Here is a 23390-nt window from a genome sequence, read left to right as displayed (position 1 = left end):
AATTTATCGATGTCTTCACTATCTTCTATTTTATTGGAATATAGGTTTTCAAAATAATTTCTAATTGTCTTCTGTATTTCTGTAGCATCTGTTATGATATTGCCTTTTTCATCCCGTATGTTAGTAATTTGAGTTCTCTCTCTTCTTCTCTTAGTTAGCATGGCTAAAGGTCTGTCGATCTTATTTATTTTTTCGAAGAACCAACTTTTAGTTTTGTTAATTTTTTCAATAGTTTATTTTGTTTCAGTTTCATTGATTTCCGCTCTGATTTTAATTATTTCTTGTCTTCTGCTACATTTGCTGTTGTTTTGCTCTTCCTTTTCTAGGGCTTTGAGATGAAGTGTGAGCTCATTTATTTGTTGGTTTTTTCTTTTTTTGAGGAATGACCACCAGGCGATGAATTTTCCTCTTAAAACTGCTTTCATTGTGTCCCATAGATTCCAATATGTTGTGTCTGTATATTCATTTATCTCTAAGAATTTTTTGATTTCCTCCTTTATGTCTTCTGTAACCCATTGATCATTCGGTAACATATTGTTCATTTTCCATGTGATATAGGATTTTTCCTTCCCTCTTTTATCATTGATTTCCAGTTTCATTCCATTATGATCTGATAAAATGCATGGTATTATCTCCACCCCTTTATATTTACTGAGGGTTGCCCTATGGCATAATATATGGTCTATTTTTGAGAAGGATCCATGTGCTGCTGAGAAAAAAGTATATCCATTTGATAATGGTTGATATATTCTATATACGTCAGTTAAGTCTAGGTTATTGATTGTGATATTGAGTTCTATAGTTTCTTTATTCAACTTTTGTTTGGAGGATCTGTCCAATGGTGAGAGAGGTGTGTTGAAGTCACCCATAATTATTGTGTTGTGGTCTATTTGATTCTTGAACTTGAGGAGAATTTGTTTTATGAATGTCGCAGCACCATTATTTGGTGCATAAATGTTGATAATTGTTATGTCTTGTTGGTGAATGGTTCCTTTTAACAGTGTATAATGTCCTTCTTTATCCCTTTTGATTAACTTAGTCTTGAAGTCGATTTTATTCGATATGAGGATGGCCACCCCTGCTTGCTTACGAGGACCGTGTGCGTGGTATATTTTTTCCCATCCTTTCACCTTCAGCCTGTGTATATCTTTTCCAATCAGATGTGTCTCCTGGAGGCAGCATATTGTTGGATTTGTTTTTTTAATCCATGATACCAGCCTATGTCGCTTTATTGGAGAGTTTAAGCCATTAACATTCAGAGTTACTATTGATATATGGTTTGTACTTCCATCCATGTTTGATTATTTATCCTTTTTTTAAAAAAAAATTTAGTTTGTTTCTCCATGATTATCTTTCCCCTCACCCTCTGTCTTTACTGAGGCACTTCCCACTGATGGTTTTGGTTATTGTTTTTCATTTCTTCCTCGTGTAGTGTTTTGCTCAAAATGCTTTGCAATGCTGGTTTTCTGGCTGCAAATTCTTTTAACTTTTGTTTATCATGAAAGATTTTTATTTCGTTTTCATACCTGAAGCTTAATTTTGCTGGATACAGAATTCTTGGTTGGCATCCATTGTCTTTCAGTGTTTGAAATACATTGTTCCATGACCTTCTTGCTTTCAGTGTCTCTGATAAAAAATCCGTTGTTAACCTTATTGGTTTACCCCTGAATGTAATCTGTCTCCTTTCTCTTGTGGCTTTTAATATTTTCTCTTTGTTCTGTATATTGGATATCTTCATAACAATGTGTCTTGGCTTTGGTCTACTGTGATTTTGTGTGCTCAGTGTCCTGTATGCATCTTCAATTTGTATATCTGTTTCCTTTTTTATTTCTGGAAAGTTTTCTGTAATTATTTCATTCAGCAGGTTACTCATTCCCTTGGTTTGAATCTCTGTACCTTCATCTATCCCGATGACTCGTAAGTTTGGTTTTTTTATGTTATCCCATAACTCTTGGATGTTTTTCTCGTGATTTTTTGCCAGCCTTTCTGAGTTGGCTAGACTGTTTTCAAGATGATATATTTTGTCTTCATTATCTGACGTTCTGGCTTCTACTTGCTCCACTCTGTTAGTGATACTCTCAATTGAGTTTTTAATTTGGTTTATCATTTCCTTCATTTCTAGAATTATTGTTTGATTATTTTTTATAATCTCTATCTCCTGATAAAGATGCTTAACTTCTTCTTTTATCTGCTTATGTAATTCATTCTCAATGTGTTCTTTCGCTGCTTGAATTTGCTGTCTTGTATCCTCTTTAAGGTTCCATTCCATCTGTCTAAGGTGTTCCTTGAGTTCTTTATATGACCATTTTTCTGATGACTCTAGGTCCTCCTGAATATTTAGGCTGTCCTGCATTGTTTGTACTCCTTTTCTTCCTTGCTTTTTGAAGCTGCTCATGTTACTTCTTGTTCTGTTTGACTGCTGAGTTACTGTTTACTCCTATAAATTTATTTGATGCTTGGGAGGAAAGGTATTAGAAGGGAAGGGAAGAAGTCACTAAAGAGAATGAGAGTAAGCAGGTAGAATTCAAGGAAGGGGGGATAAGATAATTGAAAAGAAATGAAAAGACAAAAGAAGAAAAAAATAGGAAATAAAAAAGAAAAAAATTTTAAAAAAAATAATTAAAAAAAATGAAAATTAAAATTAGAAGAAAAAAATTTAAAAAATTAAAAAAAATTTTAAAAAACAACAAGAAAGAAAAATGAAAATGAAAGAAAATCCCAGATCAAAAAAAAAGAGAAAAGAAAAAAAGAAAAAAAAAAAATAAATGCAGTCTTAGAGTTTGATTAACTTCTCTTCCAGTAGGTGGCGCTGTGCCCACCGGACCAAGTTTCTCCTGTCAATACGCGGGAACCAATCACTGTGCAGCAGCTCCTCCCAGACTGGGCGAGTCTCCAATCCTGAGTGCCTAGGGCCTCCTCTTGTGTCTAGTCACTTCCCACTTTTCCTCTAGCCAGGCCCCTCTCACGGGTGCCGCTCAACACAATACTGGCTACACGCCATGTCTGCTGCTCCTGGGAGCCCTGTTTTCATGAACGACTGGGTACACTCTTCCAGTTTGCCTCCCTCAGACCCTAAGTTTGTAGAGCTTGGGGCTGAGAATCCTCAGCGAATTTTACTTGCCCTCCGGTAGCCACTCCCCCGGTAGCTGGTGCAAGAGACTTCAGCTGTCAGCTCTGGTGGGAGCGGTAGTTCCGCGCCGCGGGTTCCGCGCCACCTCTGATTCCCTCAGGCTGGCTATCGCGCTCACGGGAGAGCTGGGAGAGGCCCTTACGGGAGAGCTGGGAGGGGCCCTTAAGGTTTCCCCGATGTGTGGAGAGGGAAGGCTAGGGAATTACACACCTGTAGCCACAGGTTTCAATGAAGTTATCTCCTCTGCCGCAGTCTGATGACGTCAGTTCTCTGCCATGGTGGTGTCTCTTGCAAATGGCGACAGTTCGTTTCCCTTTGCCGGGCGACCAATACAACGGGTGGGTCCTTACTGTCTCTCCCAAGCCCCATTTCAAACCTGTGGCCACTACCTATGAAGGCTCGGTAGGCATTTACCTCCGTAGGATCAGAAGGGCTGACCAGTTGTTTCAGCTGGATGGATTAGTGCTGAGTCACAGCTGTTTGTCTGCGGGAAGCAGGCGAACGGGAGCTTGAATTCAGCCGATCCGGGCTCAGTGTGTGTTCTGAGAGGCCCAGACTGTTCGCCCCAGATCCATGTCAGCTCAGCATTGCCTAGTGATCCTGAGCAAACAGATTTAGGTTATTTACGACTCCCTATGCCTGCACAGCTGAAGAGGTCAGGGTCTTGATCTCTCTGCGCCCGCCGCCATGTTCAAATTTTATTTTTAATATTTTTTAGTTGTAGATGGACACATACCTTTATTTTATTTATTTATCTTTATGTGGTGCTAAAGATCGAACCCAGTACTTCATATCTGCTAGGCAAGTACTCTACCACTGAGCTACAAGCCCAGTTTTTAAAAATCTTGGTTAAGACTAAAAATAAAAATGAGACTCTGAGCTCTGTTATTTTGTTTTAACACTGTCACCACCCCTAGCCTTTTCACAATTTTGTTTTGACTATGACAAAGAAAGCAAATCAAATGCTTAGAACAGGGTTGAACAGAACATAGATTCTTTTTTTTTTAAAGAGAATTTTAACATTTATTTTTTAATTTTTGGTGGACACAACATCTTTGTTTCTATGTGGTGCTGAGGATCGAACCTGGGCCGCACACATGCCAGGCGAGCGCGCTACCGCTTGAGCCACATCCCCAGCCCCAGAACATAGATTCTTATTCAGGCTAATGTTAAGTATGACCTTAATTAGTAGAAGAATAAAACTAAGTCCAAAATACTTATGTTTTACATATCCTGTGAGAGAAGCAAAAAAGAGGATGATTCCAGACTTCAAGGATTTTATAAACTTGTAAAATCAGATTTTAATTTGCACATTAACTACCTTAAAGAAACCTGAAAGTGGACAGGAAAAGGTATAGATTATGCATAGTACCTTACTGTGGATGAGGAGGGTTACTGAGTATTGAACCAGGGGTGTTATATCCCCAATTTTATATTTGAGACAGGGTTTTATTAAGTTACTGAGGGTCTCAGTAAATTGTTGAGGCTGGCCTCAAACTTGAGATTCCCCCTGCTTCAGTCTCCCCAAGTAGTTGGTATTATAGGTGAGTGTCACTACACCCAGCCCACCAATCATTTTCTCAAAGGCGATTATAATATAGTGAAATGATAATTACAATGATTTGTTGGAAATAAAATTCAAAACTCATTTCTTTCAGATTTTATTCTAGCCTCTGCAACTAACTAGTTATATGGATTTAGGCAACTTACAATTTTTGTTAGTTTAGGGTTTTTGGGGGGTGGGGTGGCAGGTGCAGCAGTGTAACGGTGCCAGGGATTGAACCCAAGGCCCAAGGCCCCTTTACCACCGAGCTATATCCCAGCCCTTTTTATTTTGGAACAGGGCCTCACTAAGTTGCTGAAATTGGCTTTGAACTTGTGATCCTCCTACCTCAGCCTCCCAAGTCGCTGGGATTACAGGCCTGTCATACCTCCTGCATCCTTTGAGTGTCTTAAAGTCAATGGGCAATCATTAGCACTTGACCAATGTTCATACTTATTGTTGCTTAAAGACATTTATTAGATTGAAGACAATCAAAATGGACATCAATATGAAACAGGTCTAATTAATTATGATACATCTACTAAGAACTCCAAAATAAATCTTTTTTTGGGGGGATGGGTACCAGGGATTGATGGAGCATTCAACCACTGAGCCACATCCCCAGCCCTATTTTGTATTTTATTAGAGTCAGGGTCTCACTGAGTTGCTTAGCACCTTGTTTTTTGCCAAAGCTGGCTTTGAACTCATGATTCTCCTGCCTCAGTCTCCCGAAAGGGGATTGGGATTACAGATGTGTACCACCATGCCCAGCTTCCAGAATAAATCTTAAGCAAAAAAAGGGTGCTGCAGAGTATGTAAAGACTAGCATCTCATGTATTTTGAATAATATATATTATACTGAATTACATGATATATATTCATCAAGTTTATAGGAAAAGTCTTGACACTAATAACATTTAATACCTGTCAGTAGAACTTTGCTAAGACAGAAGGAGAGTTGGAGGAAGACTTCTCTGTGTACCATTTTATGCTCTGGGAAGTTTTTTAATTTTAACCTTTTCTGGTGCTAGTGATCAACTCAGGGCTCTCACATGCTAGTCAAGTGCTCTACCACTGAGCTATGTCCTCAGCCCTGCATCTTATTAGTACTGGGAACTAAATCTAGGACCTCATGCTCTAACATGGTACCAGGTTATAACTTCAGACTCTGAATATTGTAATATGGAAATGCATTACCTAGTCAAAGAATTCTATTTCCAGCTAGGTACAGTGATGCATACCTATAGTATCAGCTTCTTGGGAGGCAGAATCAGGAGGATTATAAATTAGAGGCCAGCCTGGGCAACATAGTGAGACCCTGTCTCATAATAAAAATGAAAAGGGTTAGGGATGTAGCTCAGTGGTAGAGCACTTGCCTAGCATGTGTGAGGTCCTGGCTTTGATACCCAATTCTGCCAAAAAAGAATTACATTTAAAATTTTTATTTTAAAATTGGAAAAGCCCATTAAGATTTAAGTTGTTTTTATTTTTCTGTCAAGGTGATCATTTTCTTCTTCTAGGCACACTGAGGGGGCACCTGAGGCTCACTAATCACAGTTCTTAAGAACCACCACTGGGCTGGGGATGTGGCTCAAGCGGTAGCGCGCTGGCCTGGCATGCGTGCGGCCCGGGTTCGATCCTCAGCACCACATACAAACAAAGATGTTGTGTCCGCCCAGAACTAAAAAATAAATATTAAAAATTCTCTCTCTCTCTCTCTCCCCCCCCCTCACTCTCTCTTTAAAAAAAAAAAAAAAAAAAAAAAGAACCACCACTATTTACCCAAGATAAATCCAATATTACTATTTACTGAGTGGCCATTGTACAATAAAAGATTTTCCCTACAGATTCATGAGAACACCCTCTATAATGTCCTCGGTTCTATAATACATTAAAGTCAACTTTTCTCTAAGTTCCTAAATGTACTTTTGGAGTCATCAAATAAACTGTGCTTAGCTGGTGAGATATATATACACGCACACGCACTTGCACTCCATTGTGGCATATATAAATTACTTAAAAAGAAATGTTTGCAGGTGCAGTGGTACACATCTGTAATCCAGTGATTTGGGAGGCTGAAGCAGGTGATCACAAGTTCAAAGCCAGCCTCAGCAACTTAAAAAGACCCTGACTCAAAATAAAACAAAATGGACTGGGAATGTAGCTCAGTAGTTAAGCATTCATGGATTTAATCCCTAGTACCTCCCCTCAAAAAAGAAATTTCTGTTATATGGCTAATAAATTACTGGTTTCACCCTTTTTTTGTGTGTGTAAAATACACATAACATAAAATTTACCATCTTAGCTGGGTGCAATGGTAAACACCTGTAATCCCAGCTACTCAGAGAATCACAAGTTTGAGGCCAGCCTAAACAACTTAGCAACACCCTGTCTCAAAATTAAAAACAGAAAGAGCTAGGGATATAGTTCAATGGTTAAGTACTCCTGGATTCAATCCCAGGTACCAAAAATTTTTTTAAATATCTTACTCATATATATATGTAATTTTTTGTAGTTGTAGATGAACAGCATACCTTTATTTATTTTAAAAAAAATTTTTTTGGTTGTTCATGGACCTTTATTTTATTTACTTATTTATATGTAGTGCTGAGAATCAAACCCAGTGCCTCACACATGCTTGGTAAGTGCTCTACCACTGAGTCACAACCCCAGCCCAGCATGCATTTATTTTGTGTTTCTTTTTATGTGGTGCTAAGGATCGAACCCAGTGCCTCAGACATGCTAGGCAAGCGCTCTGCCACTGAGCTACAGCCCCAGCCTCTATCTTAATCATTTTTAAGTACACAATTTGGTACTGTTAAGCTCATTCACATTGTTGTGCAACCAACACAACCATCCATTTCTGGAACTTTTTCACCTTGTGAAACTAAAACTCTACACCCATTAAACAACCGCTTTTCTACTTTGTCTCTATAATTTGATCACTTTATGTACCTCATATCAGTGGAATTATAAATCTTTTGTCTTTTTTTTTTTTTTAAGGTGCTAGGGATCAAATCCAGGACCTTATCACCAAGTTTCACTCCCAGCTCTGACCTAGTGACTGACTTATTTCATTAAGCTTATTATTAGTATTATTTGGGGGCTGCTGGGATTTGCACACCTAGGGTGTTCCTCGGCCCTTTTTATTTTATATTTTGAGACAGGGTCTCACTAAGTTGCTGAGGCTGGCCTCAAATATGCCAATTTTCCTGCCTCAGCCTCACCAATTACTGGAATTAGAGGCATGAGCTACTGTTGGACCTAGCAGGAGTTATTTTTTTATAAAAATATCTAAAATTTTTTAGAAATTTCCATTCAAAATATTGTGCCATTAAAAAAACCCACTTTTAGGCCAGTATGGTGATAGGTACCTATTGTCACAGCTGTTCATGAGGCTGAAGTAGGAGCATCCCTTGAACCCAGGAGTCTTGAGGTCCCCTGTACAACACAGCAAGCCCTTACCTCAAAACAAACAGAAACCCCACTTTTGCCTATAACTAGAAATTTTAAAAGGAAACTATATTAGAGCATTCTTACACAAGTAATCCAGGGGCTGGGGATGTGGCTCAAGCGGTAGCGCGCTCCTCTGGCGTGCGGCCCGGGTTCGATCCTCAGCACCACATACAAACAATGATGTTGTGTCCACCAATAACTAAAAAAAATAAATATTAAAAAAATTCTCTCTCTCTATCACTCTCTCAAGTAATCCATAGGAGGATTCTAAATGAATATTATTAGATTATCATTAAAATATGCAGTCAGGCAATCACAGAGGCTGTGAAGGCTGAGACAGGAGGATCACAGTTTGAGGTCAGTCTCAGCAACTTATTAAGGCCCTAAGCAATTTAGCAAGATTCTGTCTTAAAATAAAAAATAAAAAGTCTGGGAATGCAGCTCCGTGGCAAAGTACCACTGGGTTCAACCCCCAGTATCAAAAAAGAAAGAAATCGGGGGTATAGTATAGTGGGAGAGTACTTTCCTAGCAGGTAAGAGGCCCTGGGTCTGATCCCCAGCTGCAAAAAATTAAATAAAATAGGCAATGAAATCAGATTTTAAATCCTTGGGGAAAAGGGAAACTCAATCTGTGGGCATCCACACCTACATGGTAGGATATTATAACACATTGAATGTGTTAACCTTTTCTGATAGCTATTTCCTAACGAGGTCACAAAGTATCCTTAAGTACAAGGAGTAGAATTTTTAATGTCCATTTCTATGGCAATTTTACTTTCTTTTTCTTTTCTTTTCTTTTTTTAAATTTTTTTTCCTTCCCCCTTTTTTTTTAAAGAGAGAGTGAGAGAGGAGAGAGAGAATTTTTAATATTTATTTTTTGGTTTTCGGCGGACACAACATCTTTGTTGGTATGTGGTGCTGAGGATCAAACCCGGGCCGCACGCATGCCAGGCAAGCGCGCTACCGCTTGAGCCACATCCCCAGCCCATTCTTTTCTTTTCTTTTGTTTTTTTTTTTTTGGAGGGGGGTACTGGGGATTGAATCCAGTACTGTTAAGCTCATTCACGTTGTTGTGCAACCAACACAACCATAATTTCTGGAACTTTTTCATCTTGTAAAACTAAAACTCTATACCCATTAAACAACTCCCCATCCCCATCCCCAGCCCCAGCCCCTAGCAACCCAACTTAAAAGAAAAAAAAAAAAAAAACTTATTAAAAAAAAAAAAAAGCTTGTTTGGAATAGCAAATTATTTAATTATTTAAGGCTTACAATTCTGGCAATAAATAACTTTATTCTCCAAAGTTAGAAAACTGTCCCCAACACTGAAACAGGTGTACTTGGCACAGGCAGTCTATGATCTGAGATGGGTCAGGACTCCACATTGAAGTTTCCAAAACGAGATTTAGACTAAGTACTGTTGCTTTTATAAAGTTGGCAGTTAAATCTGTAGAAACATTGGTCAGTTCTGGAAAGAAAAAAGAAATTTTTATTTGAGGTGATATTTATAAACATGACAATCTGGAATGAACAAGGAAATTAGGGAGTTGCTGAGTCTCACTCTCTACCAGTAGAGTTTTAAATAGTGAAGTAGAGGATAGATAATCTAGATTCTATAGATTATATATTATATAGATTATAGCTTAAATGAGACGTGACAGATTGTCTAACAAGTATAATTTGGAAGGAAAACTTGTCATATATACATTATACATCCATTTTACATCTTATTTAAGCTCCTCTATTTGTGTGACTTTGGAAAAACTACCTAACCTGCTAATATCAAAGCTTGAAAAGGCGGTAACAGTGGTGCCTAACTCTTAATTGTAGTGATGATAAAATGCCCATAGATCACTTAGTATCATGTGTAATGTATTATAAACAACCAACAGTTATTATTTTTAAATGCTTCATTGTGTGTGTTGACTAAAAAATAACACAATTGGGGATACAAAGATAAATAAGATTCTCACGGTCTACTAGAGAAAATACCATTACTATCTAAGAGGTAATGAGTCACCTGAGGAACAAGATAAGATTTTTTTTTAACAGTAACCCAAGAAAAATAGAGCAATCTTTCATTATTGTAGATTAGGGTTTCTCAGCTTCATGCCAAGAAGGTTTTGGCCAGGTAAGTTGTGGGGTACTCTGTGCACTGATGTTTGCCAGCACCTCTATTCAATAGATACTGGTGGCACCCCTCCCCACCCCAAGGTTTTGTTTCACTGTGGACCTTCAATATGAGCCTCAAAGACCAAGTTGGGGGCTGGAGATGTAGCTAGCGGTGGAGTGCTTGCCTAGCATGCGCAGAGCCCTGGATTTGACTTAAAGAACTACAGGGAGAAAAAAAAAATGATGACAAGCTGGGGCATCAGTTTCAAGCTAAGCATTCTCAGGGCCTGCCTTTCAAGATCCTAGGATCTGGGCAGCCCTGTATCTGAGGGACTCTTATGATGGCAGGTACCAGGCATAAAAGGTGGTCTCTAAATCTGGGGGTCAGAGTCTCAGCAATTCACCTTTCTCAGGCCAGCAAACCAAGCTAGAAAAATGGAGGGCCCAGATCTGGGTGTCACTGAGGCAGAACGAAAAAGCACCAGTGTTGGTGAGAGGTCTAATCCTCCAGGTCCTGTCTCCCTTGAGCCAGTTATTCTTGGCTGGTGAATGCCTCCAAATGATACAATCAGAATAGCCATATAACACTCCCAATTTTGCTTTTTGGTTCACAAAGTCTGAAATACTTATAAGCTTGGCCTTTATAGAAAAAAAAAAAATCTATGGATCCCCATTTTAGGTAAGTACTTACTTGACCACCAACATATAGAAACGTGTTATAGACTTGGTGTTTATTCACATAATGTCATCTCTAAAGAAAAATATATTATGTACAAAAAAATAAACACCTGAAAGTGTTCTACAAGATGAATCCCATGGAGCCCACACTTGGGCTAGAAACTGCTGTTAGTACCAAAGAGGTCTGTTTTCAGCCTATAAATGTAAGAGAGAGACCTTAGCAATCTCTCTTATTGGCCTGTTGCCATTACTTTACAATGTAGGCCACAAGAAGAAGTGGAAATTATGAATTGAACCCTGCTTAAAAAGCCTTCAAAGGCTTCCCAAATACTTATGAGATTAATAGTATTCTCTGGGAAGACGCTTTACCATCCAGCCCCATTTTAACTCCTTAACTTCACCTTCAGACACTCCATAGTCATTTCTTTCTCTCCACCTCCAGTCTCACTCATCCTGAACTAGAGTCAGGCTATTCTTTCCTGGATGTGTTCCCAACAAGTCACAGACTATATACACCTGTGCCTTTTTCCTGATGCTTTTCCATTCTCAAGGAATGTTCTTGCTCATCTTCATCCAATGAACTTCAGGGTTTTCAGACATTCTCCACTCAGCTGCGCTTGTATTCTCAAAGCACTGTATCTGTCTCCCTTGATAGATCATGAGTGCTTGTATGTAGCTCTGAATCCCTAGTGCCTAAATAAATGCCTCATCAATGAATTAATTACTTCAAGGGCCCTGCATGACTCTTTCTGTAAAGGAGCCTACCCCCTCCTCCTTCCATAGCTATAATACTGGTTAGTTATTTCTTTGATTCTGAGAACAAAGACCACAAAGCTTTCCCATAGCAAGATCTGCATTCTTTCATCCTTGTTTATCTTGTTCCTGTCACTTAGTAAGTGTTCAAGTGTCTAAGACTTGCATGAAGAATTACTTCAATCATATAAATTATTTGAAAGACTAACGTTTTTGAACAGGAGAGTGCCCTCTTCCAGTAACACTAAGACTAAGTCCTTTCCTTCTGGGATTGTGGTTTACTTCTTTTTTATCTACTTTTTTTTTTTTAATTTGCAGTGCTGGGGATTGAACCCAGGTACTCCCACATAGTAAGCAAGCTTCTACCATTGACCTCTATCTGTTTTGGAGAGTACAGGATCTTGCCAAGTTGCCCTCAAACTTGTGATCCTCCCGCCTCAGCCTCCTAAGTAGCTTGGATAGCAGGTTTGTGGTTTTGTTTTAGTTTTTGTGGTGCTGGGGATTGAGCCCAAGGCTTTAAGTATGCTAGACAAACATTCTACCACTGAGCTACATCCCTAGCCACCTTCCACCTTTTTTTTTTTTTTTTTGATTAGATAAATAGAGGTCTCTGATTGTATTCATGTTATAATCCAAGTGTTCAAATTATACAAAACTAGCCAAACAAAAATAGCCAAAATGCTTTTCCTCTAAAGATCACCTACAGAATACATATCTTATATGTACATTCTCTTAAAGGGGAATTGGAAAAAAATTTAAGGAAATAAGGAGTATGACTTCCACCTCATATTCAGTTGTTTTCCTTACTGGAATGAAATCAATAATATGAACTAAGGAGGAACATCTTCCTGAATGATATGTTTAGCATGTCTGTAGGTTTAGACAACAAGGATCACACCTTTCTGCTCTGCCCTATACCCTAGAGCAGTTAACTTTTGCAAGAAAGTGGAGACAGAAAGACCAGGAAACTCAAGCAGAGTATACCATTATGAAACACTTAATCCAAAGGGAAGGAAAGTCACCAATTCTAACCTTCACAGGCTCTTCCTACCTTTCTAATTGATAAGGGGTTGGGAAGGTAAATGGAATTTGACTTCAACAACCTTACCCATAAATTCACTAAGCAGGGTAGCAACAAGGATTGTAGTTTAGTAGAAAGCTCATGTGATAGTACAAACTGCCAAGTGTTTTCCAAACTTCAGAATATGTGAAGTTTCCCTTGTACAATTAACTCTTACCTTTAAAATGATTCATGTTAAATAGTTTTTACTTAAATAAATGTATTTCAAAAAGCATCCATTCCTGTTGTCAACAGAAATCCAGTATCACTTAGATGTTTGTGAGCATAATTACTAAACTCTAGCTGTATGCAGTTCTTGCCCACTGAAGCATTACTGAGGTGTTAAAAGATCATTACACCCAAACTTAGTAAGCGTCCCTGTTAAAAGCAAAAGGACTGAAAAAATGAATAACTTCCCTACCCTAGGATTCAACGTCATTTAATGTGTCCTGTACCACCTTAAATCTTCTTGTTCCAGAAACCTTGCAGAACCGAAATCTCCCACCCACCCCCAGACCTTATTGCTCCCAAAAGAATGTAACTGGTACTCTCTCTAAGCCCAAAAGAAAGAAGTGATTTCTTATCTGGTTGAGTGGGCAACACCACTCAGAACACTAGTGCTGGCTTCAATCCCAGTACCCAAAGTGTGTGTGTGGTGGGGGGAATAATAACAACAACAAAAATACTATCAATATTCAAAATGACTAACCCATGAAGGCCAAAAGCACTTCACTTCCACTAACTTTGTTAAGAGACAACCTGGTCCAAAGGCACTTACTTGGCAGAGGCCTGTGCAGCCAGTCAAATGGCTGAGGTCTGGTCCCTACTAAAAAGGGTGACTTTTCTTTGCTGCCCCCAGAGCTAAATTGCTGTCAGTGGAGAGAGACTGCCGGGACTCCGTGGCTAGATCTGTGCTGCGAGTCGAGGGAGACTGCTGGGACTCCGCGGCTAGATCTGTGCTATGAGTCGGGAGAGACTGCCGGGACTCCGTGGCTAGATCTGTGCTGCGAGTCGAGGGAGACTGCTGGGACTCCGCGGCTAGATCTGTGCTATGAGTCGGGAGAGACTGCCGGGACTCCGTGGCTAGATCTGTGCTGCGAGTCGAGGGAGACTGCCGGGACTCCGTGGCTGGATCTATGCGGCGAGTCCGGAGAGACTGCTGGGACTCCGCGGCTAGATCTGTGCTATGAGTCGGGAGAGACTGCCGGGACTCCACGGCTGGATCTGTGCTGCGAGTCCGGAGAGACTGCCTGGACTCAGCGGCTGGACCTGCGCTGTGAGTCGGGAGAGACTGCCGGGACTCAGCGGCTAGATCTGCAGCCTCAGGGACAGGTGACATAGTGTCAGGGAACTCCTGAGACAGTTTCTGGGGTAGTTTCAGACTTTCAAAAACCTGAGCCACTATCTTCTTAGAAATCTCCATGAGAGCTGAAGACTGACTTGCAGAAATCGGGACTAAGGTGCTGGAGAACTGGTGGGAGCGATAAATGATCACAAAGTCCTCGATACTCGGACAGGACTGTAGGTCCACGTTCTGAAAAGACTGGGTAGACGGAAGTGGCATTTCAGAGGCCTGGGGTGTCAGAGTCTGGCTTTCAGAATCCTCAACACTGAAAGGCCGAGTTTGACGGGACGGAGGGAGATCCTGGCTCTGAGAGGCCACAGGTACCAGAAGGTGGCTTTCAGCAGCCACCGGGACCTGGAAGGGGCCCTGAGAGAACCCAGGCACCGGTGGATGGCTCTTGGCGACCACAGGGGCTCTAGGCTGGCTCGTCAAGGGGAGGGCATCTGGAGGCTGGCTTCCAGAGGTCAAGGAAACGACAAACTCGCTCTTAGAAGCAGGAAGGGCGCAAGGCTGAAGAGTAGAGACCAAGGAAATCACAGGCTGGCTCCTGGAGGGCAGGACGGGAAAAGGCGGCCGCAGTTCTATGGATTCCACAGGGAACACAGGCCGCTCCAGATGGGTCCTCCCCGCAGCTGTAAGCCCCGAGGAGCCAGCTGCCTCGGAATTTCCGTCACCTTCAGGCAAGGGGCCCAGATCCCCTTGGCTAACGTCCGCGACGCGCAGCCTCCAGTCTGGGTCCTTCCTCCCGCAGGCCGGCGAGCCGGGGACCACCAAGATCTGGGAGGCACTCCTCAAATTCAACCTGGGCCAGCGCCCCCTCCGGCGCCGCCGCAGCAGCGCCAGGGTCTGGGAGAAGCTCTCGAAGGTCTGGGAGAAGCGGATGCTGACGCTCCGGCGTAACGATTCCACCACGGAGCCCGACCGGGACCCGGCGGCCTTGGGCACGGGGTCCTCGGAGGCCAGTTCGATGTTGCCGGTGTACCAGGAGACCCACCAGAGGAGACTGAAGAAGATGATGATGGAGCCCAGGTAGAGCAGCATGTCGTAGAAGAGCAGGTCGGCGAAGACGCCGGTGAAGAGCACCGCCACGCCCACGGTGTCGAAGAGGACGCCCAGCCAGAAGAAATGCCGGCAACGGCCCAGGCCCGACCGCTTCCCCGTCATCCCGACGGTTTTACTCGGAAACTCTCGATGGGTTCCCACGGTCGCCGCCGCGACGTCCGCAAAAGTACACCCAGCAGGCCAGCGGCGCTGCCACAGGCCGGCTTTGGCCGCTAGATCCCCATGGCAACGCAAGGGGCGGGGCGAGAGGGGGAAGTGAGGTTGCCTCGGCCAGAGAACAGACAGCTGGACCCGGCGATGTGCGCCTGCGCAGTACGCCCCACCGCCCGCCTTCTGCGCCTGCGCAGCGCTCCAGTGTCGGGCTGGATGCGTGCTAGGGAGAGCTCGGCCAGCCACCCTCGGGCGCTGAGTGTGTTGAAATTATTTCTCCACACCCTCCACCGGCCGTCGGGAAGGGATCTAGCTGCATTCTTTTCCCCACGCCCTCACCTTCCTGAGCTAAGGTGGGGTCTTGAAGGACAGCAAAGGATAAGGACTCTCCCCACCAGCTTGGCCCCAGGTGCAGCCACTGGCCGAAAAGAGTGTTTTTCCTTTGTTGTAGCGGAGAGGTGACTTAATTAGGGTCTGTGGTTAGGCAGATCTTGATTCCCATCTTATCTCTCTGCCCCAAAGCGGTGACTAAAGACATACCTGCGCTGGGTAGTGGCAGACCGCCAGGTGGATTCTTTATTTGCCCATCCGAGTTCGTTTACGTTTATCTCCAGACCCTCGGTACTTGGACTCAAGTGTGGGACTACTTTTAAATTGAAAGTGGATGTTAAGATGGGCACAGTGGTGCACACCTGTCATCCCAGCGTCTGCGGAGGTTAAGACGGGAGGATCGCGGGTTCAAAGCCAGCCTCAGCAAAAGCGAGGTGCTAAGCAACTCAGTGAGATCGTGTCTCTAAATAAAATACAAAATAGGGCTGGGGATGGGACTCAGTGGTCGAGTGCCCTTGAGTTCAGTCCGCAGTACCCATCCCCTGCAAGAAATAGGAAAACTGACCCCGCATGGTGCTGTGACACATGCCTGTAATCCCAGTGTCAAGAGGATCACAGGTTCAAAGTCAACCTCAGCAACTTAGCGAGACCTTGTGTGTTAGAAATACCGGGGAGGGCTGGGGATGTGACTCAAGCGGTAGAGCGCTGGCCTCGCATGCCTGTGGCCCGGGTTCTATCCTCAGCACCACATACAAACAAAGATGTTGCGTCCACGGAAAACTAAAAAATAAATATTAAAATTCTTTCTCTCTTTAAAAAAAAATACCGGGGAGCTGTGACAAGACAATTTTTTCTTCTGTAGTAGGGTGTGCTGCCATTTTTGTTACATATTAGGAAACTCAGACACAGATTTAACTTTGTCAGAAAAGAAAACATTAATCTTACACCTGTCTCAAAAGATATAAAGGTCTGGAAAGGTAGATGGACACAATACATTTATTTATTTATTTATTTATTTATTTATTTATTTATTTTTGTACAAGCAATAGCACAATTTATTAAGTATTTTCAATTGTGATTTACATTAGAAATGATCAAGGAACATATCCATAGTATAATATGAAATATTCATTAAAGTATTACCAAATTTATATTAGGTTAAACTAATTATTTTACTATATAGGTGTGTTTATTTATTTATTTTTATATGGTGCTGAGGATCCAACCCAGTGCCTCCCATGTGCTAGACTAGCTCTCTACCATTGAGCCACAACGTCAGCCCAAGGCCACAGTATTTTTGTCCCTCTGAGTTTGGTTGCTGCCCTCCTTAGAAGTCCTTTGTTCTGGAGGGCCCAGGTGAGCTTGAAGATTGGGGTTGCAGGTAATAAAACACTAACAGCAGCTGCAGTGACACCGGCACCTTGGTGCTCTCCGCCTGCTCAGTGAATCCGTCTGTGCAAAACGCCTTCCTTCTACCATCACCCCTCATCCCCAGTCCAGATGCTCTCTCTTGGCACCAGAATCTGGGGGATCTCCCAGTTCCATTCCATAGCCAGGAGAGAGGGCCAGAAAGGACACTCTGCTGCTTGGCCACACATCTGAGCCCCCATCCTCACTCTGCCCAGGGAGTGTCCAGGAGGAGCCACAGGGAGTGTCCAGGGAGGTCAGCTCTGACTTGGTTCCCCCTCTGCCTGCCAAGCCATCCCCTACCACCACCCTTTAGTGGGTCCTCTGCCTTTTAGCCCGAAAAGGGCTGCTGCTGATTCTGTGTCCCAGCCTATCTAACCCCATTCAGGACATAGACACATCCATCCCTTCCAATGGAATCTTTCTCTGTTTTTTTTGTTTGTTTGTTTTTGTTTTGTTTTTTACTTCTCCCCTGCATCCTCCCACCCTCCCGGTGGACCTCTGATCTACGTTTCACACATTTCATGACATAGAACCTTCCAGATGGTTATATTGTTTTCTGGATTCTGTAAATCAGTGTGCTCATCTTGAGATGATCACATTGCCCTTCTAGACCATGGCCCTTGCTGCCTTCACCATCAAGGACTCTACCTTCTTAAATAGATGGACACCAAAGACACACTCTGCCAGCTGTCATCTATTTCCAGATAATGGCACCCCTCCTGGCTCTCTGGCAGTTCACATCATTTTTTCATTGAGTTAAAGGTTGCCAGCACAGAGATTTGCCTTTGCCCTTATTCTGCATCTTTAAAGTAAGTGGCACAAAAAAAATAAAATAAATAAAGTAAGTGGCAGGAGTTAGTTATACTTTTGAATCATGGCAATGTCCCATAGCAAACTTCAGGACTAAGGCACCATGTCTTGGAAAGATTTCTCAGGATGATTGCCCATGTCATGGCACCAGGCTTTCACTGAGAATCAGGTCTCCCCGCAGCAGTGACAGACAGTCACGATGCCCTGCTCACCCTCCTTGGTTGAGTTGGGATATGTCGGTCAGCCTGGTGCTGGCACATTGCAGTGAAATGGGTGTTCACCAGCTCAGGTGTCAAGTAGATGCTATTGTATATCAAATGATTTGTTTCCTGGTGAGCAGAAATACAGAGCTGAGAGGAAAGGCTTGAAGTGGCAGAGGACCTGCCAGCAACCTAGGGTGACTTGTGTTTCTCCCCCAATGGGAGGCTTCCTCTCCACTGATTGTGTCTGTGGGTCTGTGCATTTACAGGAAAGCTGGAGGAGGGACCTTCCAGTTATGGCCTTAGAATTCATGCTTGGTGGGAAGGTAATACTTTTTTTTTTTTTTTTTTTTGGTACTGGGGATTGAACTCAGGAGCACTCAACCACTGAACCACATCCCCAGCCCTTTTTTGTATTTTATTTAGAGACAAGGTCTCACTGAATTGCTTAGGGACTCACTAAGTTGCTGAGGCTCTTTTTTTTTTTTTAATATTTATTTATTTTTTTTTAGTTCTCGGCGGACACAACATCTTTGTTGGTATGTGGTGCTGAGGATCGAACCCGGGCCGCACGCATCCCAGGCGAGCGCGCTACCACTTGAGCCACATCCCCAGCCCTTGCTGAGGCTCTTGATCCTCCTGCCTCAGCCTCCCAAGCTGCTGAGATTACAGGTTCCAAGTTGCTTGGATTACAGGTGTGTGTCACCACGCCTGGCCGGTAATACATTAATTTTCAGGGGCCATTGGGTCATTTGTATTTGTTTCCCATCCCAGGAAGCTGAAAATGAAGGAACATAAGTAGGTGGAATCCCCAAAGCAACTAACTGTCAGAGGCAGAGCAGAAACTGGGGTTGACTACTAAGGAGAGTGAGTTCAGAGACTGAACACCAGCCTCATGGGAAACCCCTGACACAGGTTTTCTGGTAAACCTTTGTGCAGTCTTTAGACCCAATTATGGAAGATATGGGAACAAAAGTTTAGAGGAAATATATACAGAGAGAGAATTCGCACAAGACTAGACAACCTTCATTTATGTTTACAAATCTGAAAGTTACTGCACATTTCTTGATCTTTGTGGTGGGCAGACTGGGAGGAGCCTCGGATCACAAACATTTCTGGGAACCCTGCAAACAGTGACCATGATTAGGAGAGCTGTTTAGTGGAAGATGAATCACATGCACAAAAAGGAGGGTGCTGTTTTTATATTTTTTATGTACGGATAAAGTGTGTGTCAGTTGTGAGGATAAGGGAACCATGGGAAGATGCTTTAAAATGGTGTCAAGGATCCCTGTGAAGAGTTGCTAAGGGTGAAACTTTCCATTGACTTTGCTCTCTTCTGGCCAGGGCGCGGGAGGGTGCGAGTCGTGGGCGGAGAAAAGCTAGTGGCTAGGGCGACGCGGGGCCAGGAGGGCCAGGTCGTCAGTCCGCAAACTATAGCCAGTCCGTCCTCCGCCCCGCGACGTGAGCCACCCTCTGGGCCGCCATCCTAAAGTTGTCGCCGCGGGCAAGCCTGCCCGCGGTCCATCCATCCCCTGCCGCCGAGTCCGACCTCCAAAAAAGCCGAAAGAATTATATTAGGAGTTATAGCCCGTAATCTCCTCCTTGCTCCAACCCTCAACGACGAAAAGGACACATTGGCGACTGGCAGCCCATCCCGCCGCCGCGGAGACCCGAAACCATCCGGAGCCCAATTCTGCTCATCTTACATCTGCAACCACTTCCCTTGGCCTGTGCACGTGCCCTGCATTGATTCTCTGCCTAGGAAAGGACCATGCAGCTAGAGATTAAAGTGGCCGGGACTTCATCATTTCCCATTTATACAACAAGCTGCCCCCTGCACCGGGCAGACCTGTTTGGAGACTTTTGAAAAAGAAATCTGAAGGTCACTGGTACCCTGATAAACCACTCCAGGGCTCTGGCTTCCCCTGCGTCCACATTGGGGAGATGGTGGACCCTGGGGTAGAGCTGGCTGCCAAGCGGAGCCGGCTGGCAGTGGAGGATGTGCAGGCCAATGTGCCTGAGGAACTGAGTGTCTGGGTTGACCCTTTCAAGGTGTCCTACCAGATTGGTGAGAAGGGGGCTGTGAAAGTGCTGTACCTGGATGACAGTGAGGGCAGTGGTGCCCCAGAGCTGGACAAGGAGATCAAGAGCAGCTTCAACCCTGATGCTCAGGTATTTGTGCCCATTGGCAGCCAGGACAGCTCTCTGTCCAATTCTCCCTCACCGTCCTTCAGCCAGTCACCCAGCCCTACTTTCATCCCTCACTCTGCCCAGCCCATCACTTTCACCATTGCCTCTTTCGCTGCCACCAAATTTGGCTCTACAAAGATGAAGAAGGGTGGAGGGGCAGCTAGTGTTGGGGGCGTGGCCAGCAGTGGGGCAAGTGGCCAGCAGCCACCACAGAAACAGCCTCGCATGGTCTCTCACCCACCAACAACCTGCTGAAGCACAAGAGCCTCTCTTTGTCTATGCATTCACTGAACTTCATCACAGCCACCTCGGCCCCTCAGTCCCAGCTCTCACCCAATGCCAAGGAGTTCGTGTACAATGGTGGTGGCTCACCCAGCCTCTTCTTTGATGCGGCTGATGGCCAGGGCAGTGGCACCTCAGCACCCTTTGCAGATGGTGGGGCCAGCACCTGTAACAGCAGCAGCTTCCATATGGCCCAGGTATTTGAAGGTGGCACCAACAGCCTTTTCCTGGAGAAGACACCCTTTGTGGAAGGCCTGAGCTACAACCTGAACACCATGCAACACCCCAGCCAGCCGTTCCAGCCTGTTGTGTTGGCCAACTGACCACTCCTCCACCCAGAGGGCCAAGAGCACCCACGACCACAGATAAGAAAAAGGAAAGGAGAGGAAAGGCCAAAAAAAAAGAGGAAAAGAAAACTGTACAAAAATATTTCCAGTCTTCTCACTCTCACTTCTAGAAGAAAGATCCAGCCCAGGCATGGAGTGGGAGTGGGCTCCTGAAACATCGAATCGTGGTTAACTCAACCTCCTCTACCCCGACCATTTTCCTGCCTGCTTCTGATTTATTTGGTTGATTTGGGTTCTTTCTTTCTTTCTTTCTTTCTTTCTTTCTTTCTTTCTTTCTTTCACATGTGGTTTTCTATATAACATCTTTAATTAGTGGCTTCCTATGCTAAGAATGGTCCAGATGTGAATTGCTGCTCCCTGTTCCCTCCTCCCTCCTTCACACTCCTTTATGATTGGTGTGTCCAAGCTCACAGGGAAGGAAGAGCTGTAGCTGGGGCCAAACCCCCCAAGTAGGGAGAGGCTGGCCCATTTCACTGCCTGCCCCCCAGCTATCCTCTCACTCAAAGCCACCCAACCTCAGCAGGACTTCTTGGGCCCTGCCACCCAAATAGGTCTGACCCCAGCCCACACTCCCTCTCAGGCTGGGCCACAGGGAGTTTCTGGCTAGCCACTTGACACCTTTCCCCAGGAGCTAATGTCTGGTGACTACAGGGAGGTTTGCACTTTGTCTTGTTGAAATCCTTTCATCTCTGTGCTGTGGCCCCATCCACCCACCGACCCCAACAGGCCTAGGCGATTATCATGGCTCTGGACACCCAGCATCCTTCATAAGCATGGCCTCTTTCTCTGATGCAGCCCTTCTTCCCTGGGCTTGAGGCTGCGGGCTAGGAGGTGGGAATAAGGTGTGTGTGTGTGTGTGTGTGTGTGTGTGTGTGTGTACGCGTATATGTATGTGTACATGTACACCCCTGTGAGTGTATGTGGTTTGCTGTCCTGTTCTAAAGGAGTCCAAGCCATGTGAAACTTCCCTCTGGATGTGATTCTGGGTTACAGCAAGTGTATATTTATGTATGAGGTTGGGGAATGGGCTGGGGGTGGGTTGTCAGTTTTTTGTAAGGCAGTATGGAGGGGGTGACATTGGCTGAGCCTAAGGCACTCCCAGGGGAAAGCACTGAAGAAGGAACTGGTTTCCAGACAGCAGACGGATCTGCACTTTTGTTTTTGATCAAAAAGGAAAAAAAAATGAGAGAAAAAAATACACACACACACACACACACATACACATATATATATAGGAAAAATATATATATATATACACACACACAATATACATGTGTGTGATACACACACACACACATAAGCTCTGAAGGGTAGAAGGAATATCCAAGCCTCTGCTGCCTAAGAGAGTCCCTAGACTTTAGTGACCCTGTTGTGCCACCTTACCCAGGATGGGAGCTGCTTACCTGAGTTCCATTGGTGGGGAGTTGGGGACAGAGAGATAGGACCCGCATTTGGAGTCAGTCAGTGCCTATCGTGAGCAGTCCTGAGCCTTGCATTGTGACTTTTTGGTCTTCTGGTTGTGTTATTTCACTCCATCTGTGTCCCTACCTGATAGTTTCTCGGTACCTCTCTCTTGCCATCCCCCTCACTGCCCTTACCCTTCCTACCCTGGACCTTGATGCTGTGATGCGTGGTCTCCTGGGTAAGCCAGGCTGGACAGGCATGTGGTCCTCCCAGCCATTGTACTTGTGATACAGAAGGGAATTGGCTCCCCTTCCTCTGCAGAAGAGTTTTTTTCCCACTCCATGGCATAGCTTCTGAGCCACAGTGCTTTGGTAATGGGGCACTTGGCATCAGGGCTCCGTCACCAGAAAGCACCAAAGTCCTGGCACCCCACCCCACTCCATTCTTCCCGGGACCCCATGTGGGTCCTGCTGTGGCAGTGAGTCTGGCCCAGACAGACACTGTCGGCCTCCCCTCCCTATAATGGGCACCAGCTCTACCTCCCCATCAGGGCAAGGCCCTGGCTTCTCAGCCCAGCACCATCTGTTCCTCTAGACCTCTTGGGCCAGCCCAGTCTGGGTCACCCTGTCCCTCATCCTCAGCTCCCATGCAGGTGACAGGCCCAGGCAGACAGCTCCTCTCTGGGAAAGGTTGGATGCTGCCTTATCCCCCTTCTGGCCCCTCCTGTGCACACACGCACTGGTACCACCCACACCCAGGCCAGCTCATTTTTCTCCACAGGCAGGGAGGGGGGGAGACCAATCCCTTCCTGTCTCTTGAAATACGAAGAATAATGTGTGTTCAGGAGCATGGCTCAGTGGCTTTTGGGCCTGGTTCAGTCTGTCTCGTCTGAAATCTAGGCATTTTTGCTTCAAATTTATTTTTTTTTTAAGAAAGCAAATGAAAATCTGCACTAATTTACCTGGTTTTCGTAGGAATTTTTTATTTTTTACATTTTTTGGTGTCCATTTGTATTGAATAAATTGCTACATTTATGGGCTGGGGATGTGGCTCAAGCGGTAGCGCGCTCGCCTGGCATGCGTGCGGCCCGGGTTCGATCCTCAGCACCACATACCAACAAAGATGTTG

At 44.3% G+C, this 23390-nt stretch overlaps 1 protein-coding gene and 1 pseudogene across 2 annotated transcripts; one reads left to right on the top strand and one right to left on the bottom strand.

The window, feature by feature from the left end:
* Positions 1-9370: 9370 nt before the first annotated feature.
* Positions 9371-16116, bottom strand: LOC308652334 (uncharacterized protein). Its single transcript, XM_081300074.1, has 2 exons — positions 13511-16116; positions 9371-9597 (listed from the first exon to the last, which is right to left on the bottom strand). Exon 1 carries the CDS (start codon positions 15239-15241, stop codon positions 13559-13561), a length of 1683 nt encoding a protein of 560 aa, XP_081156200.1. The 5' UTR covers positions 15242-16116; the 3' UTR covers positions 9371-9597; positions 13511-13558.
* A 3588-nt stretch (positions 16117-19704) lies between these two features.
* Positions 19705-21087, top strand: LOC308651725 (protein Tob2-like; annotated as a pseudogene). The gene has a single exon. The product of its transcript is annotated as a protein Tob2-like (transcript).
* The last annotated feature ends 2303 nt before the right edge of the window (positions 21088-23390 follow it).

This window comes from Spermophilus citellus (assembly GCF_964194105.1).
Source record: "Spermophilus citellus genome assembly, chromosome: 6".
In the NCBI taxonomy this organism is placed as follows: Eukaryota; Metazoa; Chordata; class Mammalia; order Rodentia; family Sciuridae; genus Spermophilus; species Spermophilus citellus.
The sequence above is the reverse complement of the archived record's forward strand: the minus strand, read 5'-3'. Positions and strand labels throughout refer to the sequence as shown.